The sequence below is a fragment of the Enoplosus armatus genome, chromosome 17 (genome assembly GCF_043641665.1).
Source record: "Enoplosus armatus isolate fEnoArm2 chromosome 17, fEnoArm2.hap1, whole genome shotgun sequence".
Classification (NCBI taxonomy): domain Eukaryota; kingdom Metazoa; phylum Chordata; class Actinopteri; order Centrarchiformes; family Enoplosidae; genus Enoplosus; species Enoplosus armatus.
The window spans coordinates 2,040,465-2,061,475 of NC_092196.1; the positions used below are offsets into that span (position 1 = coordinate 2,040,465).

The window sequence follows — 21,011 nt, forward strand, 5'->3', positions numbered from 1 at the left end:
GCTTTCAAATTTGGCCAAAAGTATCTTAGATGAAAAAACAAAACAAAACTGGGATGTAACTCTGGTGATGTTACGTGTGAAGGCACAAGTTTGTCGATGTGTAATCTGGTGTTAATGTGCCCTTGCTTTCTACTTGGGTTAGTGGCCTAGTTCACCTGGAAACCCTGTGGAGAGTTGTGGTGTCACTGTCACACACCTTAGGCCTACTCTAACTGACACACACACACACACACACACACACACACACACACACACAGTAGGGGTAGCACACCGTCGAGTCTGACTGGTTCAGCCAGTGTGGGCCTTAAAGCTACAAAGCAACTTTTACCCACCCACACACACACACACACACACACACACACACACAGACAGACTACTAAGGGCGTGTCCATGTTGGTCTATGGATTTCATAGTTGATTGTGTATTAAAGAATATACACCATTATGTCACACTGTTTCTAACTGGTTGTCACCCAGAAACCTGTCTGCAAACCAATAACACACGACCTGAACCGTGCAACCAAAGCCACTGTTACTCTGAAAAAGCCATGGGTTTTTCCAAAGAACTTGATCTCAACACACAAACACGTTGTCCCACCCTGTCTTGCATTGTTTTGCACTTGTTTTCATTTTTGAGCCATGACATATTTGCTACATGTAGGCAGCGACTGGCATATACATGTACTTTAGTGACACCAGTTACTGTTATCTGTCCTTTTCAGGACATCATGTTTTGTAATGAGTTCATGTTTCTCAGCAGCAGTGTGAGCAGCATGAAGTAATAAGTGTGTGTGTGTGTGTGTGTGTGTGTGTTTTAGGGCAGCCGAAGGGCGGGGCCTGGCTCTGGGGCCCCGCCCCCTGTCCCCTGCTCGCTAACAGGTACGCAGGTTGGGTGTGAAAAACTAAAAAGTGAATGTTCCAGATGGTGAGTCCAGTGCCGCTGGTGGCTACAGTGTCAGTGGGAGGGGACGCTCTGCTGTGACAGTGAAGGCGGCGTGGAATACGACACTCACTCACACACACACACACACACACACACTCACAGCCGAGGCTCACCTGTCCTGCTGGGATTGTTTTTCTCATCTGAAGCCGCCGACAGGTGACCTGTCACCATGTTCAAGAAGAAGAAGTCCACCGTTATAACGCAGCCGAAGCCGACGTAAGTAGGGAGACTTTCTGTTTTTTACTGTGGCGTCTTCTGGACGCAGTGTAGCTGCGTAAAAACAAACAAACCTCATATTGAAAGTCAACATAGTCACCGACGTGTAACATTATCGGCAAAGTGGCCCTTTATCTTGTCATGGGTTCTGTACGAACGTCCTAAACCGAAATACACCACAGTGGCTGTAAAGAAGAATGGGGGAACTCTTCAAATGTATGAATAAATACGATTTGAATACGACGAAGTTGAAGTTTGGTTTGATTCCAAACTTCCCGAATGAAACATCATCACCAATCATATTTATTCACCAAACTTTTTTTATGCAGGTCGTGGTTTATTCAGCGTGCAGGTGAAGTCATTTTTTTATTTAGCCCATTTTTTCGAACGGAGTATGGTGCAACGTCCTGCAGCATGAAACGATAGAGCGAGGCGTGCCCTGTCGTGGACTGACTTTGGCTTCACACAAACTACTAAAGGTTGAAAACTTGTCCTCGGCTGGACTTTGAATCCACTCAATGAATTGTATGCAATGTAACGTGGATGCATGAGCTTTCATGTAAGCCAGAAGTGAAAAATGTGTAAATTAGATTTCACAATATGTGCTTTAACTCAAGAGAGGGTGTGGCTGATGGGCTGTGTAGTAAAGCAGCAGTAACTGGTTTGATAAGTATTTGGCTGTCCTCCTGACAATGTGTGAGGAATTGCTGGCAGCCTCTCCCCCACATTATTGCTGCGCCAAGCCCCATTCCCCTGTCACCTTTTTTTTTTTTTTTTTTTTTTCGAAAGGTGAAATCTGTGAAATCTGTCCCACCCTGGAAATGATAAAGTGCACGTGTTGAGGCTGACCCCGCCTGCGCGTTTTCATTTCGACCACATGTGTCCCACCTTCCCACCCATGCCTGTCTGGACGGGGGATGCCTTCAAAAGCGTTTAAAGCTCCCTTGTCAGTCAGCACCACCTACTGAGGTGGCTCAGGGGCCTCAAAAACAACACCCTCTGGTGTCAAGCACCAACTCAGGGATCGACTAATCTGTTCCTCAAATCCTCCAGTGTAAGGTGTGTCCCTCCCGCTGTCACACCTCCATCCTCCTCCATGGGACTCCTTGTCTTTGTGCTGGCATCACATGTATTTACAGGCACTTAGTTAAAGAAGTCCACGACGAACCATTGATTTGTTTGTATTTCTGTGGCTGTTATTGGTTTCTACTCATCGGGCGACGACAAGGGTGCCACAGTGAAGATAAGTCATTGTTGTCAATCACTGCTGAACAGCTTGTGCGCCCTGATAACCGCCAAACAGACCTGCGGTGGAATCCTAAATATGCTGCCCCACCCTCTTCATTATCTTCATGCTGCTCTTCTTCTCGAGGTTTTTAGTTGCTGTCTGTAAAAGAAAAAAAAAAAGAATAATAATAAAATGAAAGGAAGCTGTGAACTCAGGTATCTGGCGGGCTGTCAGTGTGAGCCGGGCTAATGGCGGCTTCAAGTTGAAGCAAGATGGCTGGCGTGCCAAAGCCTTGGGGCTGGGGATTAGTGCCTTTCCTTTGCGTCTGAACAACATTAAGGTGAAACACTCGTTTTGGGCCTGTTTATAAGGTTTCAAGGGGGGTAAGAGAAAGTCTTAAGACAGGCAGCAAGGAGGTACTGTACGTTTGGGAATGTATGGGGCCTACTTGGCACAAACGCAGGGGCTCAAGTGGTTAAGGGGGCCTGTGGGCCACAAAAAAAACAAACAAAAAAGATGCAAAATGACCACAAAGAATCACAGAAGGACTTCAAATGATGCGGCTGCGTCATTTTGTGTCTCTCTCAGTCTGTTGGTCTTGCTCTTATGTAAGAGGGGTGGTCTCATGGTCTGGCCATGCATCTAGACTTTGTGGCATATGGATGGAGAGCAGGACTCTGGGTGTTTGCCGTGACGCTCACTGACAGTTTTTGTAGTGCTGGAGCTTTCTGGTTCTAATTTGACCCCCCTCTCCCCGTGGAAACAGCTTGGGTTGTGTGTTTCTCAAGCTCCAGCGCCCCGGTGCCAGTTCCTTCCCAGAATCAACATAACCGTGCTCACAACATCGAAGTTGGAAGCAGTGGGCCTCCCTGGAAACGGTTTGACAACAGTGTGTGGTGCACAGAACACAAAAGCAGAAGCAGGTAGAATTGTTCATATCAAAAAGCAGCATTCTGGGGAGTCAAGACCAACAACTGTTTCTCGTTATGTGATAGGGAGGCCGAGGACCCAAGGGTTAGTTCTCATCTGTTCTGAGTTTTAGAACAAAAACAGGTCTTGCCTTGAAAACCACGGGTCTTCCTACGCATGTACAAACCAGTGGTTTTAATCATTGGCAACTGCGCATTTACACACATGAGGAGCCATGCAGTCTATAAAGGAGTGTGCTGTTTACACAAGGACCTGTTGGGTGGAAGGTTTCGGGGTTTTTTTACGTGTGGGCTTCCACGAGCTTGTGTTCTAACATATGACAGAGAACCCCCCTCAGGGTTTTTTTTTTTTTTTTTTGAGCCTCGACGATAAAAACTGCAAGCCCGTTTCTGCAGCATTCTACTAGTTCAAACCAGTTCTGACAAATCGTTTCATTTAAAAAAAAAAAAAAAAACAGCACGATGAAGGTGATCCCGCGGATAGTTGGTCCTCGTGCTCCGCACACAATACACTCCACACACATTGGCTTTATTGCAAACCACAGACAAATGCGCTATGCGGCATGAAACTGTCAAATCGATTTATTTTGCAGCGGTTTTTGGTGAACCGCTAAGGTGAAATAAGCGAACAGTTTACGCAATGTTACTGGAGAACCACCGCCGGCGCTTTGCGTTGTGGGACACAGCAGGCGAGGTAGACCGGTCCGATGCATGCTGGAGATTCTTTACCAATCAGTACGACATCCGGGTGTTTTTTGACATACTGCATGTTTTGCTTTTGTTTGCATGCTGCATGCCACATTTTGTGCCAAATCAGTACACATACTTCTAGTGTAGTAGGCTGGTATCCAATACAGACTAAGAGCATATAGGAATGTGCACTTTGGCACACATCACAGTGCGTGTCACAGGTGTATTGGATGAGGTGTGTCTGCTGCATGATGTGAGGCCGGGGGAAAAAAAACAAAAACCTGCTGGGTTTGTTTCCTCTACTTCAGCTGCGTGTTCTAGACCTGCCTGCCTGCCCGTTGTCCGGTCAACGTCCTTAACCTACCAGTGACTCATAACACGGCGACACCATGCACATTTGTAGTTGGTGGTTTCCCCCTCTGGCGCTCTGGCGTGTGTTATGATTCTCAGGCTCGTGAGTCATCATCTTGGTATGAACCAATCCCAGGCCAAATAAAGAGTTGAAGCAGAAGCAAGGCAGTTTATGGTTCATCAAGTCATTAGTAAGCTATAAAACCAGCTCATAGCTGGGAAACTGTTGTGCTCGTATACTCACTTTGCTCATGAGTCATCTGGAACAAATACAAACCAGAAGTGTGGCGGATGTATTTGCCTGAAACGGACCTAACATACGGCGGATGGCAAAGCACAGTGTGCCGGTCAGTTTGGTCGGTCCATCCATCGTCTCGCAAACTACTGTCCAGATGCTATGAAATTAGCTGTGAATACTGGCGATGTCCCCACCAATCCCTGATCCCCGATTTTGACACCGCTACCGATCATCAGGATTGGCTCGGCACATCTCCAGTGAACATTCATGGCCCTCAGATGATTCATTATAATGATTTCTTTTTTTTTTTTTTTTGGTGACCACATGACCTGAGCACATTCATACTTCCCAGAGAACGAAACCCTTTCCATTCTGGATCATCTATTGCCCTCTTTAAATGACCCCATGCTTGTTTTGTTCCACCAAAAGTCCCCAAAAACCCCCCACAATGATTCAATTCACAGTAATAGAAAATGAACAGGAACCATTGAAATAGTTGTCAATGAATACTCTGTTGATCAACTCATGAATTCAGCATTAATATCTGGTGCCATTTCCATGATGCATACAGAATACAAAAGTCCCATCTCGTAATGAACACATCAAAAGTGTAACATCTCTGATGACAATTAAGGCGGGAAACAGTGACAGCTTGCGTCGTATTTGTCCTCCAGGGCTCCATCCTCAGAAGTGGTCTCTCTGATCGAGAAGCTGCAGAAGAATGCCGATAAAGTGGAGAAGAACATCACCGACATCGAGCAGAACCTCAACAAGGTACGATCTGACCACCGACAGGCTGCCATTATAATACATCGGTGTAATGCTCTTTTATGTCACGTGTTTTGGTTGATTTTTGTATTCATGTATTCTGTCAGAGGGGAACATGGCACTACTGTTATTTGGTATTGGTACTTTTGGTCCCTAGTAGCTTTAAAGTCCCTAGTTGACTTTAAATAATGTTAATGTGTCGGCAGGATGTGAGTAAGATCAACGAAGGCAAGCAGCCGCTGTACCAGGATGACACCAACAAGAGGATCCTCAACTCTCTGGAACTGCTCAAAGGCCTGGACGAGGACGCCGTCACCGCCAAGCGCCTGCAGCATCCGCAGGCTGAGATGATAGAACAGGAGTGAGTAGGACCCTTTCAAAAGGGACCTCCCATGGGCGCCCCCCCGAGTGGCCTCGGGAGGTCACGTTGGCGCGATCCCTCTCAAATCTCAAAAAACCACAATAGCTAATTATTATGGTTTATTGACCTACATTATCTTTTAGCTTAGGTCGTGCAGATTTTAGGGATATGAGGCATTTGAAGATACTCCAAAGAAATGACGTCACATGCTAAAATTCCAATATAGGCACTGGCGGGCCATTTCTATTGCTGACAGGGCAGACATTACATTGTAAAAGTGTCTATATATATATATATATATATATATATGTATACTGTATATGTATACGTACAGGCAGGGAGAACCAGGCCTTTATTTGGAACAGGCTTATACTGTGTAAGAGCCACAACGTGATAGCTTAACATCATGCGTTCTCTTGTGTGTGTGTGTGTGTGTGTGTGTGTTCAGCATGAGGCAGCTGCGCGAGAGGGTGATGAAGCTGAGAGAGGACCATGACCGCATCTACCACCTGATCCGCACCGAGGGGAGGCCCACCATCAACTGGGGCAACATGATGGACGAGAAACTGGTAGGGAGCATACGATTTGAGTATGTAATGACGGTAACGTGGATGCTTTGTTTCATTTTTCTTTGGCTTTGAGATGATCCTCTTGGAAATCCAATTCGGTACTAAAAATACAAGACTGAAGGACATTCAGTTATATTGTTTAAAGCTGCAGTAATCAATATGTTTTACATGATTTACTTAGAGATCAAATTACTACGTTTAATGTTAAAGGAGTTGCTTGTATTGACTCATCTCCAGCTCTGCAGTTCCTCTGCCGTGTTTTGGACATTTTATGCCTTTGTTAGATAGCACGGGAGTTTTAGGTTCTTTTAGCTCATTGTTTTGGTTTTTAAGCCCACAAACTCCCCTCAGCCGCGGGCAGCTGTTTCCAGTGAAAAAAGCTCTGATAAAGCCACTGCGCAAGACCTGCTCGCCAGCAAACAGCAGACAGACACAGTTAGAGACTAGCTGGTGAACATAATGGAGCGTTTAGCGGCTAAATTTCCCCCAGGAGTTGGCGGAGGCCAAAAGCAGAGCTAAAAGAGAGAGAATATTGGACTACTAGTGAATGCTAATGGTGCTCTGCTTCTGCTGGATGTGTAGATAGGCATCTGTTTTCGAAACACTTCAGGTGATGTCATGTCAGAGGTTGTGTTTTCAACTTGTTCTGCTTCCCCCAAGTAAAAAATCCATCAATGCAGCTTTAATGAACGAATAAAACTAAGCTACAAGAAGTAAACAGCTGGATCAATGTGAAGAAAAAAAAATGGGGGGGGGGGGGTGATGGGAGAACTTGACCAGTAGGTATTAGGTCCCAAAGGCAGTAAAGTAAAAAGAAAGTAAAGTGTGTTGTTTTGCCTCCCCGCCCCAGGACAACCTGAACAACAAGGGCTTTGGCCAGGACCTGCCGACTGTGGAGAACGAGGTGGAGGAACACAACATCTTCCACAGCGAGGTGGAGGCTCTGGCTCCTCACATCTCCGCCGGCGGGGACAAGGTACAGGATTGATCTGTTTTGGAAATGAAGTGACCAAACATTCTATTTATTATTATCAGAGTCACAAACAAGACAAAATCCTGTAATGCTAACTACACAGCATCAGCAACGGTTTAAACTAGCTGTTGTTTATTTTGATTATTGTGATTAACAGCTTGCGCAACATCATTATATTTTTTTAACGGTGGCATGCAAAATGCAAGAGCGTCTGTGTTTGCGAATGTCTCACGTGAGCCCCGTCTTGTTTGTCTTGTTCTCACTCTGCCTGTTTTCTCTGTTTTCCCCAGGAATACGTCAGTAGCCTCCAGATGAAGTACAACAAGCTGCTGGTAATAAACACACACACACACACTCTACGCCCAGGGGTGTGTGCTTTGTGTGTTTATATGTTTTTTTATATATATATCGGTACATGTGTATGTGTGTGTGTGTGTGTGTGTGACTGTGGGTCACCTGTTCCACGTCTCTCATCACCAGCCTGCTTTTAAGCCCTTTGGCTAGTGTCTGTGTCTGAAGTTTGCTTTATCATAATGAGCACACGCCTCTTAAGTTCGCCGCCGTCAAAGCTTTGTGTGTGTGTGTCTGTGTGTGTGTGTGTCACAGCCTGATATATCTTCTTCCTCTGTGCCACAAAAAACAGTGAAAAACACATCAGTGAGCCACACTGGGGCGCTGTTGGAGTAACATTTGATAAAACCATCTTAGGGCTGCAACTAACGATTACTTTCATGATCGGTGAATCTGCTGATTACTGTCACGATTAATCGGTCAATTGTTTAGTCTATAAAAAGGTAAAAAAATGTCCCAGAGTCCAAAGTGACGCCTTCAAAATTGCCAAATTTTGTCTAAACCAACGGCCAAAAAAACATTCGCTTTCATTAACGACAAAGAAAAGCAGCAAATCCTCACCACGTCTGACATTTTGGCTTCAGAAATGACTGAAACGATTTGACGATTATCAAAAGAGTCGGCAGCTAATTTTCTTTCGAATAATCGTTGCAGCTCTAAACCAGCTGTTAGAGGAAGTTGCTGAGCCTTTTTTTTTTTACACACTATATATTTGTGAGGTGTTTTTTAAAAGATGTCTCATTTTTCTACAAACAAAAACGTGTGCCATTAGAATCATTTGAAAGATGATATAATCACACAAAAAAAAAGTCTTCCGCTCAGGGCTTTAATGTCAAGTTTGTTTGTTTTTAAAATCACATAAGAAACTGTTAAACCCACCTTAAATGGGTTACTTTACTTACTCCATGAACAGCATGTAATATATACTAAAATATAAATATTTACATAAAAATACATACATTTTTTTTTTTTTAGCTTAGCACACTAGCTCCGGGGGAATCCAAGTCATCAAGTCAACGTGTTTACACCTTTCCCTCTCCCTCCTTTAGGCCAGCTCCAGCGCTCGACAGCGCAACCTGCTGAGCCTGCGGGACTACATGCAGCGCTGCACCAATGAGCTCTACTGGATGGACCAGCAGGCCGAGGAGAGGATGAACTACGACTGGAGCGACACCAACCTGGACCATCCCGCCCGCCAAAGGCAGTATGAGGTAGCCGCGGGGCAAGGCGTCAGCGCACGGCAGCATGTACACCAACGAGCGAATGTGCAATATGATAACCAGTTTGCTTGTCTCGGCCCCAACAGAACTTCATCAGCAAATGCCTGGAGTCCAAAGAGGCCACCGTCACCAAGCTGAACGACGACGGAGAGAAGCTGGTCGCCGCCGAGCATCCGGGGAAGAACGTCATCGAGGTACTGGCTCATCCGTCCATGTCCTTCCTCTTGCACTCGTCTTTCACATATCAACATTTTTCTTCCACTTGCAACGGAAGGCTGGCATGTTATCTCGAGCTGAACGCCAAAGACCCAAAGTGTGAGGTTGTTATTTCTGGCCCCCCCCCGAAAGAGATTCTGAAAATCAGTTTGCTCCAGCTACAGATCATTTCCTAAACGAAGTCTTTCCACTTGCACCGCAGTCTCGCAGGGCCTGACCTCCATCGTGTCTGTAGCCAAGGTCTGGGGTTGGGGTGGGGGTGGGGACTTGTTTTGGTGGAATGTTTGCACGTGGGGAGGCGAGCCCTGGCGTTAAAATGGTTACGCCACTGACTGTGTGATTTTACAACTTTTTACTGTCAATAAAAGACGAACTCGATCACCGGTGTCCTGGAGGTGAAGCCCGCCTATACTTTAGTTTTGGAGGAGCTCACTGGACTAACACGCAGTTAGGGGTGGGGGGGGTTTGTTCATACCCAGCGAGTGCGTACTAAAACCATGTCGCTTGTTCATCTGCAATGACCTCACTTCATTTCCACTAACCAGTCAACACATTGCCGTTTGTCAGGCTCACATGGAGGCCGTCCACGCCGACTGGAAGGAGTACCTGAACCTGCTCATCTGTGAGGAAAACCACCTCAAGCACATGGACGAGTACCACAAGGTCAGAACCGAGAGTACAGATGAGCACTCGCAAAGATATTTACACCGGGTATTAATAACAGGAAAAACCTCATCAGTGTGTGTGTGTCTGTGTGTCCAGTATCACAAGGAGGCGCGTGACACTCAGGACCTGCTGAAGAGGCTGGATACAGAGCTCAACCAGAAGTACAACCCAGAGTTCAAAGATGTGTATCAGATGGAGGGTCTGATCAGGGAGATGGATGTGAGCATTTCTTTATGAACATGGGTACAACTCTCACCACCAACTCCCTTCTGCAAACACTGGAAAATATACAACTGTGTGTGTGTGTGTGTGTGTGTGTGTGTGTGTGTGTGTGTGTGTGTGTGCGCGCGCAGGACCAAGCCAAGGCCATGGACAACTTTGACGAACGGGTCAAGGCTCTTCAGAAGCGCAGCCTGCAGGTTTTGCCTCTGAAGTATCGCCGCGAAACCCCCCAGAAGCTGCTGCCCATTGAGGCTCTGTGCGAGTTCGACACCGACGAGGTATGTAGCTAATGAAAGCTAAATGGAATTCAGCCATCATTCGTTAGCTTTTTTCCAACTGTCTCGTCATGCTACACAGATTATTCTATTGTTTTCAGTGTTTTTTGGGGGGAAATATTAATTTGTGGATGAGCAAGATTGCTAGAAAATCTTGAAAAACATTTTTTTTTTTTTTTTTTAGCTAGCCTACCTCACAGAGCCAGCAAAATCTGAAAACGCTGTCTGTTTCTCTCCCCTTCTGGCCCTCCGTCCACATTAAGCCAGCATTTTCGCCAACCCCAGATCTCTGGTCTCCAGAGTGGATGATTTTTCAAAAGAATGATAGCATAAACCTGCCCCAGACTAAAGTTAAAGGGAGTAAAGTTGAGAAGACAACTTTCTGTCTTCCCCTAAGCCTCTCTGATGATCGCCCATTTGAAATATTAATATATAATGTAACATAATATTAAAGAGCCAGTCACTTGATACAAGTATCCCGTTGTACCTTTATTCGGTCGGATGACGACGGGCGCCGCTGTTGGTCTGCTTTCTCCTATCTGTCTCCTTTATCGTCCAGTTGTCTTTCAGCGCCGCAGTGACCCCATTTCCACTCAAAATAGTTCATCTTATCTTCATTTCATGTTATTTCCCCCCCTCTCTCACTGGCTGTCAGTGCTCTAATCCCCAGGATGTTCCCTCGCTATCAGAGGGCATGACTAAGCACTCTCCCTTTGCCTTGCTTTTTTCTAAACACCAGGCCTGTAATTTAAGTTTTTTTTTGTGGTGTAATGTATTCAAATCCCTTCAGAAGAGAGAGAGAGAGCCCGGGCTAAGGCTCTGAGAATCTTATTTGAAAGCCCCCGGGGGGATCAGAACACAGGGGGATTTGAAGAAGCCTGTATATGGGGCTCTTCAGCTTAGGTGCAGCAAAGCTCTTCGTGTGGAGGCTGTCTCTTGACCGCACCGATTTCAGGTTTGAAATCAAATTAAACACACGTTAATGTCATTTCATTTGCATTTCTAAGACTCAAAACTGAATTTCCCAATTAATAATTATATGTCCTTATGACGCTTCATATGATGAATCCACCCACTTTTAAAATGGAATCACAAAATCAAAGTCACGCACAGAACAGGAAAGAGCTCTGATCGGTCAGACTCCTGATAATACATAATGGTTAGCCAATTAGAATTCACACCAAAATGACCAAAAGTAAAATTGGAAAGCCACTTTTAATTCATTCTGAGATCTGAGGGCTGTGTGAAACTATATTTGTTGCCCAGTGGCAGACGACAGACTGTAATTGTGACGTGTACAGGGGCAGATTTTGCGCGGGGAGACGTACACTCTGCTCCGGAACAACGGGACCAAATGGGACGTGAAGGATGCAGCCGGACGTAAGCTCACCGCCCCTGCCGTCTGCTTCATGATCCCCCCCACCGACCCAGAGGCGGTGGCTGTCTCTGACAAGTGAGTGTGCACCATGAACACGTACAAAAAAGTTTCACTGGACGACAAACTGTAACGGTTCGTTTTATTGTGTGCGCTCGCAGCCTGTCCGGCCAGCAGAAGGCGGTCAAGCAGAAGATGGCGGGCAGCAAGGGAACGCTGCTGAAGCGCTACGACGCACTGAAGAAGGAGAGCGGGACTGGCTCACCTTCAGGTACAGGACACACCCACTTCTATTACAGTATCGCATCATGCGTTCATCACAGGTTAGAGACTTCCACTTCCTTGTTTGGCCAGAGGTTGTTGTGTCGGGATGTCATTGTGTTCCCAGATCTCAGCAATAGAGTGCTGCAGGAATGAGTCCTAAAACCAGGAAACGAGTCGGCATTTTTACACTTCCGGTTCCCCTCGTCCGGAAGTCGATGGGTTTTTGGTTAGATGACTGAAATAAGGTCTGTGGTTAACACAAGCTTAAGAGATTTCCACGTTTTTTTCTACGACATAAAATACGTCAGTAGATACCCCCACTCGTGAATTCTGAAGCTTTTCAGAGTGTGTCTTAAAAAAGGCGGTAGCTAACAAGCGGCTAAATGAGACTACAGAGGTTGTCGCGGACATTAAACGTCTTCATGCCGAAACACGGAAAGTCGTCTACTCACTAGTCCACCTTTACAGCCTTGTTGTGTTTATACTCTATATCTATATCTATCTATATTCTCTTAAAAGTGAAGCTCAGTGGTGGTGACGGTGAAGTCATGCGACCGTGGTGTAGTTCCTTTATAGCCTAACGTTAGCTTTTTGCTTCTGGCGATTCCATTTATGCTTCAAAAACCATAAAAGTGGAGTTCATTGGTGAAGATTATCTCGCTGAACAAAACGTGTGAGTATCATAAACTGTTTGTTTTGCCACAGAGCTTATTTTCTGCAATAATCCAAAATCCCGTGGAACAATCCCATTGGCTTTTAGTCGAGGGAACCAGGCGATGCTAACTTCCGGGTTTGCCTACAAAAATCCGTCATCCCTGCAGCACTCTATTACTTTGTAAAGTACAATGGTATCATAAGCAAAACGACGAAAATAAGAACGACCCGCATTGTAATAAACCATCCTTTAACTTAACCTTTTGCTGTAAAAGGTGTTGACAGCATCTACCTAAACCTTCAAAGTGTTGTCATTCAGCTATGACAGATTTGCTCCGAAAATCATTTGGCATGGGTGTCAGACAAAGATTCTTGTAGAGCACGTTCTACCACCTACCAGAGTCGCTCTGTGCCACTGAAGAAAATAGATGACGCCAAATAATGAAGCTCCTCGTGTTGTGTGTGTGTGTGTGTGTGTGTGATTGCGTGTGACCTCAGACAAGCAGGAACAACAGTGCCGCCAGCTGATGGCTGGTCTGGATAAGGTCGTCAGTGACCTGGACAAACAGGAGAAGGCCATTCACGCTCGAGTGCGCCCGCCACTGGAGCAGAACAGGCCACTGCAGGACAGCGCTGACCGCCTGCAGGATATGAGGGTAATGATTTCCACTTCTGTTGTTGGATTCAAAGCTGAGAGAAAGAGAGAGAGAGAGTATTCCTTGCATTTTACACCCTCACCAACCCAGACGTATCCCTTCAGGACATTGCTGCTGCTGTCAGTAGGATTGAACCAGAGAAGTCCTCTAAAGTGCAGGAGGCAAAGAGCTTCTTGGTCTCGAACCCGACTTGTGCCAGCGCGCCTCAACTTCATGGCAAGGTGGACGAAGCCAACAATAAGTACACCAAGATCGAGCAGCTACTTCGGTGCTCTCAGGAGAAGTATGGGACTTATCTCGTCTCGTGTTTCTGAATGAGCTTTTAAGTCCTGCTTCAGATGGGTTCGATTCATGTGCGCAATTCAAATTTGTCGCATGACGACGCGCTTACTTTTGTTTCAGGCTGAAGAATTCCAACCAACTGGAGACTTCCCTTCAAAATGGAAAGAATTTACTGTCCACCTATGAGAACAAGCTGGCCAGGGAGGAGGTCGCTCCGGCTGACATCTCCTCACTTGAGAAAACGCAGCGGGAGCTGGCGGTAAGATGGCTCTTTTTATTGTTTGGCACACGTTACGATGACGTCAAAAATGGAATAGCGCACCGTGAAGTTTCTGATCCCTTAGTAGTGGTACAGAGCAACGTATTGATCAGCAGGTTCCCCCAAGGTTTACAAAGACAGCGCAAACATATAGTTCCTGCTTAAAGACCATATTTCCCTGCGTGAATAAACAATACTTTAATATGTTGCTTTGATAGGCCGCACTATAGCCTTGTCCATCTGGTTATAAAAGTCATGCACTCTGCATTCACATCAATAACTGCGTGACTCTTACTGGATTGTTATCTCTTGCCCGAAGCTGGATTATTAATCAAGCAAAGCGGGCAACTGTAGACCACCAGAGTACCCAAAGGCCTTGGTCCACTGCATGGCTATTGGTTGCAACACAAAGTGATAATATCAACTGAGATGGATCCTGCATTAGGTGAACCTGTCTTTTAGAGGGGCCTGAACTTTATCATTGGGTCTCCTGATAGCCAAATGTTTGAGGCGCAAATAGCACAAAAAATGACAAACAAAATCATCTCTTTTACAAAAAGGTCTCAGTTTTAGTTTATATTGTGTCCTCATGGGGCATATTCTCAAGTATAGTTGCTGCTTAATCAAATTGCACACACAGAAAACCTGGGGCCAGGCAACAGGTCGATAGAGGCCCAACAATATTTTTGCCCCAGGGCCCCATAACAAGTTAATCCAGCCATGTCCCTTACGTATACAGGTGAAAAGATGGTGCCTTCATCACCAAACACACATTATTGCACTCATTCAAACATTTAGCAAATGTGCTAAGATGCGAGAGATAAACTCTCAAGAAGAAGAGAAGGAATTTTCATTTTTATCACGGCCCGCGTGTATTCAGTTAGTCTCCCTTGCTACTCTGGCAGGAAACTGCAGCAGACCTGAGGTCCAAGAGGTCAGTTATCGCTGAGACGGAGCAGAACCTGCGTTTGGCCAAAAGCAGCTGTGACGACATGACCACCAAATTTCAAGAGCACTGCCCCGACATTGAGAGGCAGGAAGCGGATGTCCAGAAGCTCAACAAGCGCTTCAACAACGTCAACAGGCAGATCGACACCAGGTGAGAGGGTCAGGACGCGGGGGGGGAGCCTCACTAAGATGTGCATTGGTAATTATCGGAAGAAATACTGAGCAACACACCACAAAAACACATATGACATATGACCATCTCTTTTGCCGTGTATTGCAGGTCTCAAAGCTTGCAGAGAGCCAAGATGGCGTACAACAATTACCGCAATGATTATGACAACCTGAACAACTGGTTGTCTCGCGTCCCAAACTACGAGCCCCGTGAAACTGATGACACGCGACAAGTGGATACCAAGCTGAAGAATCAGAGGGTGAGAGTGATGAGCAACAGGGCGATTCATACTCTGCATATTTCCTGTTGTAGAGGACTATTCTGTCAGGCCTGCGGTGGAAAAAAGGCTCATAACAACTTTCGGTTTGTCTACAGAACCTGCTCTCTGACATTGCAAGAAAGGAGTCTGACTTGAACAACGTCTCCAAAAATGCCCAGCTTTACCAACAAGCGGTCAAAGTAAGACATAACTACCTTTTTAATTTACAGAAATACAATAAGATGAAGGTTTGATTAACGGTCGACTGATTCTTCTTTGTAGGACTACGAGAATGAAACGGAGAAGTTCAGATCCATCCTTGACCTCGAGGATGGACTTGTACCTCAGACGTACAAGAGGAGCAGACTGGAATCACCTGCACTGACAGTCAAGGCAGAGGTGAGGCGCAGCAGCCAAGCTCTCATGGCATGTCACTGTCAAATTCAGTCAAAACAATGTATCCTCTCCAGGCGACTGTAGTGAAATGAGCAAGTATTTGAAAGTACACAGCAAAGACATACAACTGTATGTCCCAGTCTTCTTCAGCCATGCCTACCATAACCTTTCCCGCCAAATGAAGTTCAAGCACGTGCATGTGCCCCTTTCTCAGCATAGATTAGCCACTGCATCCACATTTAAAGGGCTACTCCAGCAATTTAGTATTGCACTTCTGTAAATTTGGGGTCCCATATTATGCTCATTTCAGCTCTGTATTTTTATTCTGGGACTCCACTAGAGTAGCTTTGCATGATTCACACTTCAAAAAAGTCCTTCTACTCTACTATCTTCTACTGGCCCTTTCTGCAGCTCCCCAGTTCCCCCCTCTGTCTGAAACAAGCCGTTTTAGACAAACTGAACAACCTTCAAAAACTTAAGAATAGTCCTGAGCAGAGTGGTCGAAAAACTTTAGACCCTAGTGTGAATCATGAGCCCAGAAACTCTGGAGCCTACATTTCCCATAATGCAACTCAGAATTTTGAATCAGAATCAGAAACTGTTTATTGCCAAGTAACATACATTACAAGGAATTTGCTGTGGTCTGAAGGTGCTATTGTTTGATAACAAATAAGTAGAATATAAAGCTAAAATAAGAATAAGAATAAAAATAAAAATAAAAAATAAGATAAGATAAATAACAACAGTGCAGTGACCAGAATAAAGTAAAGTAAAGTAAAGTGTCTTTTATTAGACACTCCCTACCTGATAAACGCCCACATCTTTCAAACTCCACCCTCCCAGTTTGTGACACAGCCTCTCTGTTTAAGAAGTCGAAATCAAGATAACCCAGATGACATCACTATGACACCGTGAGGATTATTTTCTTAGACGGGGCGCTTTCTAGGCTGACACAAGTTTTGACCCTGAATATTATTGGCAGAGTGAAAAATAAACTGTCCTGTTTTTAAAAGTTTGGTGTTCTCCTACTTGATCCAGCCACACAAATGTATTAAAAGGCAAAAAACAGATATATGAAAAACAGATATACTCGTGTTTACTCAGCATGAAGGTTTAACTACTACTAGGAATAGATAAAATTCATATTTTCCTCAACTACAATTGTTATATCATCAAACTGGATTTAGATGATGGCAGCGGTAGTAAATCAGTGTTTTCTAATTTGGGGGTCAGGACCCCCCAGAGGATCACAGGATATAACTTTGGGTTTGAAAATGAGAAAATAAAAGTATTCTGCAACACACACACCACACATTTTCAGACATTTCTCTAATTTTTGCTTATTTTGTAAATGAATTACCTGATAGTTTTCCCTTCTTCATACTAAAAACTACTCAACTGAAACAATCTAAGTTACATGTTGAATTTAAAGGGCCAGTAAGGATTTACTGTATGTGCTTTCAAAGACACCAATTACTGTTTCAATGTTTACAGGAAGCTGCTATTGAGGCTAAGTTTACTGAGGTGAATGCCGTAAACAAGCAAAGGCTGCAGAATCTGGAGTTCACCCAAAGTCTTCTCAACCAGGTGAATATACATAATAAGAATAAGAATAAGAATAACATTAATAACAACAATGATAATAATCATTTTCCCTCTATAGCAACCTGAGATCCCTATGATCCAGTCTACAAATGTCAAGTCAGTCCACGCTGCTGCCCCAGGAGAAGAGCCTTGGAGAATCAGGAAGCAGCTGGAAGATGAGATCCAGAGGAGGGAGCAGCTAGAGAAAGAAATTGAGACTATCCAAACTGACATTTATGTCCTTGAAGGACAGAAGCCCCAGGACACAATTGTCAAGAAGGAGCTGATCAAAAAGGTTCCTGACCCCCAGCTGGATGAGGAAGTCCATAAGGTCCAGCAGAAACTCTCAGAGGAGCGCCGCACTACTCATGTCCTGGAGAATGACCTTGAGGTACTAAAGTTGAAGCTGCGTAGCCTTGAGACAGAGGTCAAAGAAGGGGCACAACAATACATGGTGAAGGAGGTCCTGCGTATAGAAAGAGATCGTGGTCAGGAGGAGGATGTACGCAAGCTTCGGGAGGAAGTGGATGAGCTTAGACGGCAGAAGTTGATGAAAGACAATGAGCTGATTCAGATACAAAAGCAGGTAACAATCCTGGCTGAGGAGAAGAGCAAGGAACAGGAGGTGATCAAAGAAGAGGAGGTGATCAAAGTCCAGAATGATCCCCAACTTGAAACAGAGTACCGGGTGCTCCTTGACAGGAAGCAGAAGGAAATGGACGGCAGGAAGCAGCTGGAGGATGAACTGCAATTTCTTCAGGAGAAGCTCCGAAGGATGGAGAAGGAGAAAGCAATGGCAGAGGAGAAGATTTCCATCAAGGAGGTGCTGAAAGTAGAGAAAGATGTTGCCTTTGAAAGGGAGGTAGAAAACCTCAGGAGGCACTATGAAGATGAAAAGACGAAACGAAGATCATCACAGCGAGAAAAGGCTGATCTCCAGAGGAAAATTACCGGCCTAGAGGAGGAGAAGTCCAAGGTTGTTATTCAGGAGAAGGTGCGGGAGATTGTCCGCCCTGACCCCAAGGCTGAGAATGAGGTTGCCAATCTCCGGCTTGAACTTGTAGAGCATCAGAGGCGCTATAAAGATGCAGAGATCCAGTCTAGATCCCTGCAGGATGAGCTGAGCATGCTGAGGAACAGAGGACCTCAAGTGGAGGTTAAAGAGATCATCAAAGAAGTAATCAAATACAAGACAGATCCGCAAACTGAAAGAGAACTGGAGAGACTTCGCAATGAAATCGTAGATAAAACCCACCTGACTGAGAAATCTGAGATGGAAATCCGCCAACTTCGTAATGAAATTCAAAGATGGAGGGACACCAAACCCCAAGTGCAGACTAAAGAGGTGGTCAATGAGGTTCTGCAGTACAGAGAAGACCCCAAGACTAAGGATGAAATTGAAACTCTCAAAAGGAAACTGGCTGATGAACAGAAGAAACGCCTCGACCTTGAGAGAGAACGGTCAGCCCAAGAAGAGAAGATCAGACTGAGGAAAATGGATCTGTCTCAGGTCCGTGAGAAGATTGTTCAGCAAGAGGTGGTCAAGATGGAAGAAGATCCTCTCCTCAAATCAGAGTGCGACACCTTCTCACTAAACATCGGCAGTGAGCAGAAACAAAAGGAGAACCTGAAAACAGAGCTCTATCAACTGCAGAGGCAAAAGGCTGACCTGGATCTGCAACTGGAAGAACTGGATCGTGAGCGCAGGGCAAGGCGGGATGCAGAATTGGAGATTCAAAGGCTTCGGGTCAGACTTAATGAGCTGGAGATCCGCGACAAAGAGAACCGTGAGAAGGTGACGGTCAAACAGAAGGTAGTTCTGCAGCAGGATCCCCAACAGGAGAAGGAACACTCCATCCTCAGACTACAGCTTGATGAAGAGAAGCACAAACGCACTCTGCTTGAGAAAGAGTTGAATGCCCTCATCCAGCAGCAGCTCACCCTGGAGAAGATGGATGTGAAGGAAAGAGTTGTCCGCACTGAGAAAGTCCAAGTTGAGAGGGACCCAGAGGCAGAGATTGAGATTGAGAACCTAAGGAGGACTCTGGAAGAGGAGAAAAGGAGAAGGCGAGAACTTGACCAGGAGTTGGCCAACCTCACTTCCAGGTTCTCTGATATGGAGTTCTCTAACACCAAGTCTTCTAAAGAACTGGACTACATCCGGGATGAAAGCAACCGTCTGCAGCAAGAAAACCAGAGGCTGCAGAATGAGATCCGCAAGATTCGGTCCGAGATCGAGATCACCAGCAAAGAGACTCGGCTTATCACTGAATCCGCACCAAGGGAGGATGGAAAGAACCTGGAGCTGAGGCTTGATTCACTACAGAGGGAACTAGCAGAGCTCAGAAACATAACCACCCAGAAGGATGAGGAGATCGAGAGGCTTCAAAAGAACCTGGCAGCAGTGAGAATGAAGAGGGAACAGAGGGAGAGCCATCTCCGTAGGTCTATCGTGGTCATTGACCCAGATACAGGCAAAGAGATGCGACCAGAGGAGGCCTACAAACTAGGGCTGATCGACTGGAAGATGTTCGTCAACCTGCAGAGCCAGGAATGTGACTGGGAGGAGATCTCGGTCAAGGGCCCCAAGGGAGAATCCTCAGTTCTTCACGACAGAAAATCAGGAAAAAAGTTCTCCATCGATGATGCGTTGCGTCTTGGGCACATCACAAATCGCCAGCTTGAGCAGTACCTAAACAAAGATATCTCCATCCAGGAGTTCGGTGTAATGGTGTCGGGCAAAAACAAGTGAATGCTAACATGCTAAGAAAGTGCATTTTTGGTTTGATTCTACAAAATTTCCTGTTTCATCTCTGTTGTTTAAAAATATCCTTGGGTTTCACTGTAATTCCATTCTGACTTTAATAATATGGTGACTTGGCATTATTTTGTACTTTATCCATGATTCCTAAATGCACTATGTATTTATTTGCTTATGCATATTAAAATTTTGTGGTACTTGCATGAACATATGGATTTATATTTCCATCGTTACCGCCGACTACATAACATTTTATGTGGTAGGAAAAGTTTGCTCAGCTGAGCTTCAATTTCTTACACTGGGTACTAGGGTAGAGAATATTTCTGTGATTTGATATCGCTGTTGAAATTCACAAGGGTACTAAATGTTTCATTTATTTGTGGGGTTTTCCCAGGTTTATCTGATGTGTGCTCTGTAAGATTCAATTAAAGTCAAATCAAACTGGAAAAAATGTTATGGTTTTTTGTGTGTAATCTTATCGTGGAACATAGGTATCAATTTACTGGTATTACTGACATTTAATTGTGTATACTATATTTTGATGATGATCCAATACAAAGCATTGCATATCTACATACAACACACTGATAAAATGAGAACAGCTCTGAGACTGAGTGATGGCCCTCATATAGCACTTTACAGAACAAAATTACAAGAGTGCTAATGTAAAAATTTGCCATAATAGGCATCCTGGCACCCTAATGGTTATATGCTGTATCACAACATTCCCTGGGTTAAATTCCAGCCAAGGACCCTTGGTTCCATGTCACTCACCCTGTCCTTATGTCTTGTCACCTCTCTACTGTCCACTGTCAAATTAAGGCTTTCTTTTTAAGAAAAGAAAATTAGCCAAAACAAGAAGCTCACAACATACGTTGAAGGTTCCTCTCTTACATACCAGCGTACTGCCTGACTACTACTCAAAATAGATCCCAAATGAAATTACTTGAGGAGGCTTGTGTCTGATCAGAAGCTATGATCTGGCCATATAATATTTGTAAAGATTGATACAGTGAAATTGGTGTATTTGGACCAAGACAAAATGTATTTATGGAATAGGACAAGGACAGTCTTTTATCAGGGTATTTCTGTGTAAGAATACTCAATTAACAGTATTCAAAATCTGGGTAAAAGTACAGAAGCATTATCGGGTAAATATACTACAATATTAAAAGTACTCATTATG

At 44.9% G+C, this 21,011-nt stretch overlaps 1 protein-coding gene across 1 annotated transcript; it reads left to right on the forward strand.

The window, feature by feature from the left end:
- The first annotated feature begins 951 nt into the window (after positions 1–951).
- On the forward strand, positions 952–20,276 carry ppl (periplakin). Its single transcript, XM_070922633.1, has 22 exons — positions 952–1,158; positions 5,269–5,368; positions 5,569–5,723; positions 6,172–6,292; positions 7,143–7,268; positions 7,556–7,597; positions 8,666–8,827; positions 8,923–9,030; positions 9,620–9,715; positions 9,815–9,937; positions 10,072–10,218; positions 11,517–11,668; positions 11,752–11,861; positions 13,007–13,164; positions 13,269–13,447; positions 13,567–13,705; positions 14,611–14,804; positions 14,934–15,084; positions 15,201–15,284; positions 15,367–15,483; positions 16,975–17,067; positions 17,144–20,276. The coding sequence occupies exons 1-22, from the start codon at positions 1,112–1,114 to the stop codon at positions 19,814–19,816; spliced, it is 5,277 nt and encodes a 1,758-aa protein (XP_070778734.1). The 5' UTR covers positions 952–1,111; the 3' UTR covers positions 19,817–20,276.
- Positions 20,277–21,011: the final 735 nt, after the last annotated feature.